General features: G+C 45.9%; 1 protein-coding gene across 1 annotated transcript in view; it reads right to left on the minus strand.

Annotated features, from left to right (window-relative positions):
* Window positions 1-12,154, minus strand: part of gabrb4 (gamma-aminobutyric acid type A receptor subunit beta4) — a 262,963-nt gene that overhangs the window by 20,594 nt on the left and 230,215 nt on the right. The window contains exon 7 of the mRNA XM_072504957.1: window positions 3,700-3,852. Within this exon, the coding sequence (XP_072361058.1) occupies window positions 3,700-3,852 (153 nt within the window). The remainder of the gene's footprint in view (window positions 1-3,699; window positions 3,853-12,154) is intronic.

Raw genomic sequence — 12,154 nt, forward strand, 5'->3', positions numbered from 1 at the left:
ACTCCCCCTCCTCTTTTACCTCCCTCACTATTCTTCTTAAAAAACCTAAACCCCGGAACATCAGACACACTTTAACCCATCCAACTGAGTGCAACTTTGCCCTATCAACTGTCTTTCCTTCCTCACAGACTCTCTGCACACTATTTCTGCCTGTTCAACAGCTACCCAATACTCTGATCCATAGCTCTGGTTCCCATCCCCCTGTCAAACTAGTTTAAACCCTCCCGAAGAGCTCTAGCAAATCTCCCACCCAGGATATTGGTGCCCCTCCAGTTTAGGTGCAACCCGTCCTTCATGTACAGGTCCCACCTTCCCCAGAAGCTATCCCAGTGATCTACATATCTGAAGCCCTCCCTCTTGCACCAGCCCTGCAGCCACACGTTCAGCTGCACTCGCTCTCTGTTCCTTGCCTCACTTGCACGTAGCACCGGTAGCAATCCTGAGATTACTACTCTGCTCGCCCTGCTCTTTAACTTCCTACATAACTCCCTAAAATCACATTTTAGATCCTCATCACGTTTCTTAGCTATGTCGTCTGTGCCTATGTGCACCATGACTTCTGGTTGCTCCCCCTCCCCCTTAAGAATCCTGTAGACTCGATCCGAGACATCCTGGCCCTGGCACCCGGGAGACAACATACCTTCCGGGAGTCTCGCTCGCGACCACAGAATATCCTATCCGTTCCCCGACCATTGAGTCTCCTATCACTATTGCTTTTCTATTCTCCTCCCTTCCCTTCGAGCCACAGAGCCAGGCTCAGTGCCAGAGACCTGGCTGCTATGGCCTTCACCTGGTCGGTCCCCCCCCACCCCCCACAGCATCCAAAGCGGTATACTTGTTTTGAAGGGGTACGGCCAAGAGGGATCCCTGCACTGTCTGCCCTTTCCTTTTTCTTCCCCTGACTGGAACCCACCTACTCTTGTCCTGAACCTTGGGTGTGGTTTCCTCCCTGTAACTCTTCTCAATTACCCCCTCTGCCTCCCGGATGATCCGAAGTTCATCTAGCTGCAGTTCCCTAATGCGGTCTCTGAGGAGCTGGAGTTGGGTGCACTTCCCGCAGGTGTAGTCAGTGAAGACACTAATGGTGTCCCTCACCACCCACATCCTACAGGAGGTGCATGCAACTGCTCTAGCTTCCATCTCCTCTGATCTGAATTCCCAAAGAGATTTAAAAGGAGGAAAAATAAATAAATAAATAATTTAAAGATTAAACACCCGTTACGCCCTTAGAAAAAAAATATATATATACTGCTGCTACGGTCTCGAGTGAACCCTCTAAAATTGGTGATTCTGCTGAATCATACAATGATATCCAGCTCTATATCGCACAGCAAAATCCTCTACCTTTGGGAAAAGGTGTTGAGTATCTACCTTGTCTATGCCCCTCATTATTTTATAAACCTCTATAAGTTCACCCCTAAACCTCCTACGCTCCAGGGAAAAAAAGTCCCAGTTTATCCAGCCTCTCCTTAGAGCTCAGACCATTAAGTCCTGGTAGCATCTCGTAAATCTCTTCTGCACTCTTTCTAGTTTAATAATATCCTTCCTATAATAGGGTGACCAGAACTGAACACAGTATTCCATGTGTGGTCTGACTAATGTCTTGTACAACTTCAACAAGACATCTCAACCCCTATATTCAATATTCTGACCAATAAAAGCTAACATGCTTAATGCCTTCTTCACCACCCTGTCCACCTGCGACTCCACCTTCAAAGAGCTATGCACCTGTACCTCTAGATCCCTTTGTTCGGTAACTCTCCCTAACTCCCTACCATTAACTGAGTAGGTCCTGCTCTGATTTGATCGACCACAATGTATCACCTCACGTTTATCCAAATTAAACTCCATCTGTCATTCATCGGCCCACTGCCCCAATTGGTCAAGATCCTGTGCAATCTTATATAACCTTCTTCACTATCCACTATGCCACCAATCTTGGTGTCATCTGCAAACTTACTAACCATGTCTCCTACATTCTCATCCAACTCATTAATGTATATCACAAATAACAGTAAGTACAGCACCTATCCCTGAGGCACACCGCTGGTCACAGGCCTCCAGTTTGAAAAACACCCCTCCACAACCACCTTTCAGCTTCGGCCGCCAAGCCAATTTTGTATCCAATTGGCTACCTCACCATGGATTCCGTAAGATTTAACCTTTTGCAACAACCTGCCTTGTGGTACCTTATCAAAGGCCTTGCTAAAGTCCATGTAGACTGCGTGGACACATTTACCTTCTTGGTTACCCCTTCCAAAAACTATAACCCAGCTCTGTAACATACAGTGATATCCATCTCTGTCTCACACATGAATATCAGCTCTGTATCACACAGTGAGATCCCAGCTCTGTATCATACAGTGATATCCAAGCTCTGTATCACATAGTGATATCCCAGCTCTGTATCACATAGTGATATCCAGCACTGTGTCCCACAGTGATATCCCAGCTCTGTATCACACAGTGATATCCCAGCTCTGTATCACACAGTGATATCCCAGCTCTGTATCACACAGTGATGTCAGGTCAGTGTCACATAGTGATATTAGGTCAGTGTCACACAGTTCTATCCCAACTCTGTATCCAGCTCTGTATCACACAGTGATATCAGGTCAGTGTCACACAGTGATATCCTGCTCTGTATCACACAGTGATATCAGGTCAGTGTCACACAGTGATATCCAGCCCTGTATCACACAGTGATATCCTGCTCTGTATCACACAGTGATATCAGGTCAGTGTCACACAGTGATATCCTGCTCTGTATCACACAGTGATATCAGGTCAGTGTCACACAGTGATATCCTGCTCTGTATCACAGTGTTATCAGGTCAGTGTCACACAGTGATATCCTGCTCTGTATCACACAGTGATATCAGGTTAGTGTCACACAGTGATATCCTGCTCTGTATCACACAGTGATATCCTGCTCTGTATCACACAGTGATATCAGGTCAGTGTCACACAGTGATATCCTGCTCTGTATCACACAGTGATAACCAGCTCTATATCACACAGTGATATCCTGCCCTGTATCACACAGTGATATCCTGCTCTGTATCACACGGTGATATCCAGCTCTGTATCACACAGTGATATCCAGGTCTGTATCACACAGTGATATCCAGGTCTGTATCACAGTGATATCCATCTGAAGCAGCAGTTATTTTTGTGATTCTGATTAACAAGATTGGCTAAGCCAAGCTTCCCATTGGCGATCTCCATCCAAGTTCTTAATTGCATATGAGGATGGTGGTTGGGGGAATCCAGGGTGAGGACTGATGTTGATTCTTCCTCACCAGACAGGCAACCCCCAGTGCACAGTCTGCAGCCCCACCTGAGGCAAGTTTTGCTGGCAGCACGTTTTGCTGGCAGCAAAGGTGAATTATCAGACCTCAGGGTAGAAGGAGAAGCACTGGGGTATCTGTGTATGCTGGATTCTCCCTAAGCTACAAGGGTGTGGTGGAGACTGCTTCAACTGAGGCATTTAAAAACAATGGGATTATCATCTCCTTCAGAGGGCTAGCTTGGGCATAATGAACTGAATAGCCGACTTCTGCCTTACAAACATTGTATAATTATAGGTGCTGCCCAGGTTATGGTACATGGTTATTATGTTTGCAATCTGAGTTTATTGCCCCAGTCAATCAGGCTATTATGGGATTTGAGGATTGTTCCTGTTTGGTGGTAACTCACCCAGAGCCACCCGGGCAGCTGAAGCATCATAATTAATCCAGAAGGAGACCCAGGACAGGATGGTGATGAGGATTGATGGCATGTAGGTCTGCAGAATGAAATATCCAATATTCCTCTTGATACGAAAACTGAGCGACAGGCGAGGGTAAGAACCTGTAAGTTAAAGAACACAGAGAGACGGGAAGAATGAACTCACCAGTGCAATGATCATGTTGTCAAGTATGGAGTAGAAAAAGAGCAAAGCTCCCGCTAAGCTGTCCCATCAAACACTCCCAGGACAGGTACAACACAAGGTTAGATACAGAATAAGTCTGCCTCTACACTGCCCCCATCAAACACTCCCACGGCAGGTACAGCACGAGGGTAGATACAGAGTAAAGTTCCCTCTACACTTTCCCCGCCAAACACTCCCAGGACAGGTACAGCACGGGGTTAGATACAGAGTAAAGCTTCCTCTACACTGTCCCCGCCAAACACTCCCAGGACAGGTACAGCACGAGGTTAGATACAGAGTAAAGTTCCCTCTACACTGTCCCCGCCAAACACTCCCAGGACAGGTACAGCACGGGGTTAGATACAGAGTAAAGCTATCTCTCTACACTGCCCCCATCAAACACTCCAAGGACAGATACATCACAGGGTTAGATAGAGAGTAAAGCTCCCTCTACAAGGTCCTCATCAAACACTCCCAGGACAGGTATAGCACGGGATTAGATACAGAGGAAAGTTCCCTCTAAATTGTCTCCATCAAACACTCCCAGGACAGGAACAGCACAGTGTTAGATACAGAGTAAAGCTCCCTCTACACTGTCCCCATCAAGCACTCTCAGGTCAGGTATAGCATGGGTTAGATACAGAGGAAAGCTCCGTCTAAACTGTCCCCATAAAACGCTCCCAGACCAGTTACAGCACGGGGTTAGATACAGAGGAAAGTTCCCTCTATGTTCATACATCTTTGAAAGTTGCCACTCAAGTGGATAGAGCTGTGAAGAAGGCCTATGGTGTGCTCGCGTTCATTAACAGAGGGATTGAATTTAAGAGCCGTGAGGTGATGATGCAAAGAACAAAAGAACAAAGAAATGTACAGCACAGGAACAGGCCCTTCGGCCCTCCAAGCCCGCGCCGACCATACTGCCCGACTAAACTACAATCTTCTACACTTCCTGGGTCCGTATCCTTCTATTCCCATCCTATTCATATATTTGTCAAGATGCCCCTTAAATGTCCCTATCGTCCCTGCTTCCACTACCTCCTCCGGTAGCGAGTTCCAGGCACCCACTACCCTCTGCGTAAAAAACTTGCCTCGTACATCTACTCTAAACCTTGCCCCTCTCACCTTAAACCTATGCCCCCTAGGAATTGACCCCTCTACCCTGGGGAAAAGCCTCTGACTATCCACTCTGTCTATGCCCCTCATAATTTTGTAGACCTCTATCAGGTCGCCCCTCAACCTCCTTCGTTCCAGAGAGAACAAACCGAGTTTATTCAATCGCTCCTCATAGCTTATGCCCTCCATACCAGGCAACATTCTGGTAAATCTCTTCTGCACCCTCTCTAAAGCCTCCACATCCTTCTGGTAGTGTGGCGACCAGAAGTACAAAACTTTGGTAAGGCCACATTTGGAGTACTGTGTACAGTTCTGGTCACCTCATTTTAGGAAGGATGTGGAAGCTTTGGAAAAGGTGCAAAGAAGATTTACCAGGATGTTACCTGGAATGGAGAGTAGGTCTGACGAGGAAAGGTTGAGGGTGCTAGGCCTTTTCTCATTAGAACGGAGAAGGATGAGGGGCGACTTGATAGAGGTTTATAAGATGATCAGGGGAATAGATAGAGTAGACAGTCAGAGACTTTCTCCCCGGGTGGAACAAACCATTACAAGGGGACATAAATTTAAGGTGAAAGGTGGAAGATATAGGAGGGATATCAGAGGTAGGTTCTTTACCCAGAGAGTAGTGGGGGCATGGAATGCACTGCCTGTGGAAGTAGTTGAGTCGGAAACATTAGGGACCTTCAAGCAGCTATTGGATAGGTACATGGATTACGGTAAAATGATATAGTGTAGATTTATTTGTTCTTAATGGCAGCACGGTAGCATTGTGGATAGCACAATTGCTTCACAGCTCCAGGGTCCCAGGTTCGATTCCGGCTTGGGTCACTGTCTGTGCGGAGTCTGCACGTCCTCCCCGTGTCTGCGTGGGTTTCCTCCGGGTGCTCCGGTTTCCTCCCACAGTCCAAAGATGTGCAGGGTAGGTGGATTGGCCATGATAAATTGCCCTTAGTGTCCAAAATTGCCCTTGGTGTTGGGTGGAGGTGTTGAGTTTGGGTGTGGTGCTCTTTCCAAGAGCCGGTGCAGACTCAGGGGGCCAAATGGCCTCCTTCTGCACTGTAAATTCAATGATAATCTATGATTAATCTAGGACAAAGGTTCGGCGCAACATCGTGGGCCGAAGGGCCTGTTCTGTGCTGTATTTTCTATGTTCTATGTTCTAAACTGTCTCCATCAAACACCTCCAGGAAAGGTACAGTACAGTGTTAGATACAGAGTAAAGCTTCCTCTAAACTGTCTCCATCAAACACTCCCAGGACAGGTACAGCACGGTGTTAGATACAGAGTAAAGCTCCCTCTACACTGTTTCCAACAGATGCTCCCAGGACAGGTACAACATGGGGGTTAGATACAGAGTAAATCTCACTCTACCTGTGCCCATCAAACATTCCCAGGACAGATACAGCACCAGGTTAGATACGGAGTAAATCTCCCTCTACCCTGTCCCCATCAAATACTCCCAGGTCAGGTACAGGACGGGGTGAGATACACGGTAAAGCTCGCCATCAAACACTCCCAGGACAGGTACAGTACGAAGTCAGGTTTATGCATTTGAAAATACATTGCTCCTGATTCTGAGTCACTTGGTGTGTAGTGATGTCAGCAGAGTGCTTGCACAGTCTTTGAGCAGATCACCATCTTGATTGTATGAGCAACATCTTTAATAAACCTCTCATCGTGTTTTCCAAGAATCCAGTGTGGCCACCTCCAGACCTTTTCTCTTTGCAGCAACAAAGAAATATAACAGGAGAGAAAGCTGGCGATGAGGACTGAGGCAGAAAAATTGGTGAAAAGAAGATTTTCATCGACTAATTCTGGGAGGGTATTGGGAATAAAGTAAAATTCCCAGGACAGGACTCATACATACACAGACTTCGAAGTCTGCTGACTCTGCATGGGTCATTACTCGGGAGAAAAGTCAAAATAATCAGACATAAAAGAGGAAAGATATTAGTTGCTTGGTCAAGGATTGTTGTGCCATACTTTCCAACACAGTTGGAAGGGAAGAAGTACAGACCCTGGGAACCGGGACCCAAAAATGTCAGGAAAAACGGGCGCCATGGATGCGTTTGTTGGGTATTATGAAACATGGAATCTGTATGAAGAAAGATTTCAATTGTTTTCAATAACTAATCAGACACCGGAGGACCTAGTGGTCACAGCATTTTTCAGCATAGTTGGCCGCAAACGTTTATGTTGTTACAGAATCTTGTTCACCCAGCAAAACCAGGAGACAAGTCCTTCAGTGAAGCCATGAACATCTTAGAGGAACATTTCTTTCCTGAAGTGTTATTGATTGCAGAAAGCTTTTGGTTTCACTGCCGTAGTCAGGAAGAAGGTGAAAGTATTTTACGGTTTATGGTGTCTTTAAAAAGATTACTGAGATATTGTGAATTTAGTACACCATTTGATGATAGTCTTCATGAAAGGCTGGTTTGTGGATTACGCAGTGAAGCAATTCACAGGAAGCTGCTTACTGTTAGTGATTTCACTCTGAAAGCTACTGTGGAAGTTATCACATTTATGGAGCTTGCAATGAATGAAGCTTCACAGATAGGGGCTGGAGCGATGATCCACAAACTGGGTACCTCAAGGAACAGGGCTGTAAAAGTACAACAATGTCATCATTATAAACAGATTGGATCCACAGCAGAAGAATGCTAGCATAAATCGAATACATGCAAGAACTGTGGAAAGAGGTGCCACGGTAGCACAGTGGTTAGCACAGTTGCTGCACAGCTCCAGCGTCCCAGGTTCGATTCCCGGCTTGGGTGACTGTCTGTGTGGAGTTTGCACTTTCTCCCCGTGTGCAGGTTAGGTGGATTGGCCATGCTAAATTGCCCTTAGTGTCCAAAAAAAGGTTGGATTGAGTGGGGTTACTGAGTTACGGGTACAGGGTGGAGGTGTGGGCATAGGTAGGGTGCTCTTTCCAAGGGCTGGTGCAGACTCGATGGGCCGAATGGCCTCCTTCTGCACTGAATATTCTATGATTGCCAAAGTGTGTTGGGCTCAGAGAAATTCTCCTGAAGGTTACAGAAAAACAATACAGTCAAACATAAGAACATAAGAACATAAGAACTAGGAGCAGGAGTAGGCCATCTGGCCCCTCGAGCCTGCTCCACCATTCAATGAGATCATGGCTGAACGTTTGTGGACTCAGCTCCACTTTCCGGCCCGAACACCATAACCCTTAATCCCTTTATTCTTCAAAAAACTATCTATCTTTATCTTAAAAACATTTAATGAAGGAGCCTCTACTGCTTCACTGGGCAAGGAATTCCATAGATTCACAACCCTTTGGGTGAAGAAGTTCCTCCTAAACTCAGTCCTAAAGCTACTTCCCCTTATTTTGAGGCTATGCCCGCTAGTTCTGCTTTCACCCGCCAGTGGAAACAACCTGCCCGCATCTATCCTGTCTATTCCCTTCATAACCTTATATGTTTCTATAAGATCCCCCCTCATCCTTCTAAATTCCAACGAGTACAGTCCCAGTCTACGCAACCTCTCCTCGTAATCCAACCCCTTCAACTCTGGGATTAACCTGGTGAATCTCCTCTGCACACCCTCCAGTGCCAGTACGTCCTTTCTCAAGTAAGGAGACCAAAACTGAACACAATACTCCAGGTGTAGCCTCACTAACAACTTGTACAATTGCAGCATAACCTCCCTAATCTTAAACTCCATCCCTCTAGCAATGAAGGACAAAATTCCATTTGCCTTCTTAATCACCTGTTGCACCTGTAAACCAACCTTTTGCGACTCATGCACTAGCACACCCAGGTCTCTCTGCACAGCAGCATGTTTTAATATCTTATCATTTAAATAATAATCCCTTTTGCTGTTATTCCGACCAAAATGGATAACCTCACATTTGTCAACATTGTATTCCATCTGCCAGACCCGAGCCCATTCACTTAGCCTATCCTCTGCAGACTTCCAGTATCCTCTGCACTTTTTGCTTTCCCACTTATCTTAGTGTCGTCTGCAAACTTGGACACATTGCCCTTGGTCCCCAACTCCAAATCATCTATGTAAATTGTGAACAGTTGTGGGCCCAACACTGATCCCTGAGGGACACCACTAGCTACAGATTGCCAACCAGAGAAACACCCATTAATCCCCACTCTTTGCTTTCTATTAATTAACCAATCCTCTATCCATGCTACTACTTTCCCCTTAATGCCATGCATCTTTATCTTATGCAGCAATCTTTTGTGTGGCACCTTGTCAAAGGCTTTCTGGAAATCCAGATATACCACATCCATTGGCTCCCCGTTATCTACCACACTGTTAATGTCCTCAAAAAATTCCACTAAATTAGTTAGGCATGACCTGCCCTTTATGAACCCATGCTGCGTCTGCCCAATGGGCCAATTTCCATCCAGATGCCTCGTTATTTCTTCCTTGATGATAGATTCCAGCATCTTCCCTACTACCGAAGTTAAGCTCACTGGCCTATAATTACCCGCTTTCTGCCTACCTCCTTTTTTAAACAGTGGTGTCACGTTTGCTAATTTCCAATCCGCCGGGACCACCCCAGAGTATAGTGAATTTTGGTAAATTATCACTAGTGCATTTGCAATTTCCCTAGCCATCACTTTTAGCACTCTGGGATGCATTCCATCAGGTCCAGGAGACTTGTCTACCTTTAGCCCCATTAGCTTGCCCATCACTACCTCCTTGGTGATAACAATCCTCTCAAGGTCCTCACCTGTCATAGCCTCATTTCCATCAGTCACTGGCATGTTATTTGTGTCTTCCACTGTGAAGACCGACCCAAAAAACCTGTTCAGTTCCTCAGCCATTTCCTCATCTCCCATTACTAAATCTCCCTTCTCATCCTCTAAAGGACCAATATTTACCTTAGCCACTCTTTTTTGTTTTATGTATTTGGAGAAACTTTTACTATCTGTTTTTATATTCTGAGCAAGTTTACTCTCATAATCTATCTTACTCTTCTTTATAGCTTTTTTAGTAGCTTCCTGTTGCCCCCTAAAGATTTCCCAGTCCTCTAGTCTCCCACTGATCTTTGCTACTTTGTATGTTTTTTCCTTCAATTTGATACTCTCCCTTATTTCCTTAGATATCCACGGTCGATTTTCCCTCTTTTTACCGTCCTTCCTTTTCGTTGGTATAAGCCTTTGCTGAGCACTGTGAAAAATCACTTGGAAGGTTCTCCACTGTTCCTCAACTTTTTCACCACAAAGTCTTTGCTCCCAGTCTACCTTAGCTAGTTCTTCTCTCGTCCCATTGTAATCTCCTTTGTTTAATCACAAAACACTAGTGCTTGATTTTACCTTCTCACCATCCATCTGTATTTTAAATTCCACCATATTGTGATCACTCCTTCCGAGAGGATCCCTAACTATGAGATCCTGAATCAATCCTGTCTCATTACACAGAACCAGATCTAGGACCGCTTGTTCCCTTGTAGGTTCCATTACATACTGTTCTAGGAAACTATCGCGGATACATTCTATAAACTGCTCCTCAAGGCTGCCTTGACCGACCTGGTTAAACCAATCGACATGTAGATTAAAATCCCCCATGATAACTGCTGTACCATTTCTACATGCATCAGTTATTTCTTTGTTTATTGCCTGCCCCACCATAATGTTACTACTTGGTGGCCTATAGATTACTCCTATCAGTGACTTTTTCGCCTTACTATTCCTGATTTCCACCCAAATGGATTCAACCTTATCCTCCATAGCACCGATGTCATCCCTTACTGTTGCCCGGATGCCATCCTTAAATAACAGAGCTACACCACCTCCCTTACCATCCACTCTGTCCTTCCGAAAAGTTTGATACCTTCGGATATTTAACTCCCAGTCGTGACCATCCTTTAACCACGTTTCAGTAATGGCCATTAAATCATAGTCATTCACGATGATTTGCGCCATCAACTCATTTACCTTATTCCGAATACTACGAGCATTCAGGTAAAGTACACTTATGTTGGCTTTTTTACCTCTGTTCTGAATCTTAACACCTCGATCAGTAACCTCTCCTAAGTTATATTTCCTCTTAACCTTTCTCCTAATTTTCCTTGTCGTTGAACCCATATCTTCATGTAACAACCTGCCACGTCGCTTACCATTAATGTTTTCTCTTCCCGTTTTATTTCTTTTAGTATCCCTGGTCCTATTCACTGAGCTCCCCTCAGTCACTGTAACTTGTACTGTCGCCCTTTTTGATTTTTGACTATGGCTTCTCTGCCTTACACTTTCCCCCTTACTGCCTTTTATTTCTGTCCCTGTTTTACTACCTTCCAACTTCCTGCATCGGTTCCCATCCCCGTGCCACATTAGTTTAAACTCTCCCCAACAGCTCTAGCAAACACCCCCCCCCTAGGACATCGGTTCCAGTCCTGCCCAGGTGCAGACCGTCCGGTTTGTACTGGTCCCACCTCCCCCAGGACCAGTTCCAATGTCCCAGGAATTTGAATCCCTCCCTCTTGCACCATCTCCCGAGCCACGCATTCATCCTCTCTATCCTGCCATTCCTACTCTGACTAGCTCGTGGCACTGGTAGCAATCCTGAGATTACTACCTTTGAGGTCCTACTTTTTAGTTTAACTCCTAGCTCCCTAAATTCAGCTTGTAGGACCTCGTCCCATTTTTTACCTATATTGTTGGTGCCTATGTGCACCACGACAGAATGTCCTGCAGCCGCTCCGAGACATCCTTGACCCTTGCACCAGGGAGGCAACATACCATCCTGGAGTCTCGATTGCGTCCGCAGAACCGCCTGTCTATTCCCCTTACAATTGAGTCCCCTATCACTATAGCCCTGCCATTCTTCTTCCTGCCCAGCTGCGCAGCAGAGCCAGCCACGGTGCCATGAACCTTGCTGCTGCTGCCTTCCCCTGGTGAGCCATCTCCCTCAACAGTATCCAAAGCGGTATATCTGTTTTGCAGGGAGATGACCGCAGAGGACACCTGCACTGCCTTCCTACTCTTGCTCTGTCTTTTGGTCACCCATTTTCTATCTCCCTCAGTACCTATCACCTGCGGTGTGACCAACTCGCTAAACATGCTATACACGACGTCCTCAACATCGCGGATGCTCCAAAGTGAGTCCATCCGCAGCTCCAGAGCCATCAATCGGTCTAACAGGAGCTGC

This window comes from Scyliorhinus torazame, chromosome 5 (genome assembly GCF_047496885.1).
Source record: "Scyliorhinus torazame isolate Kashiwa2021f chromosome 5, sScyTor2.1, whole genome shotgun sequence".
Classification (NCBI taxonomy): domain Eukaryota; kingdom Metazoa; phylum Chordata; class Chondrichthyes; order Carcharhiniformes; family Scyliorhinidae; genus Scyliorhinus; species Scyliorhinus torazame.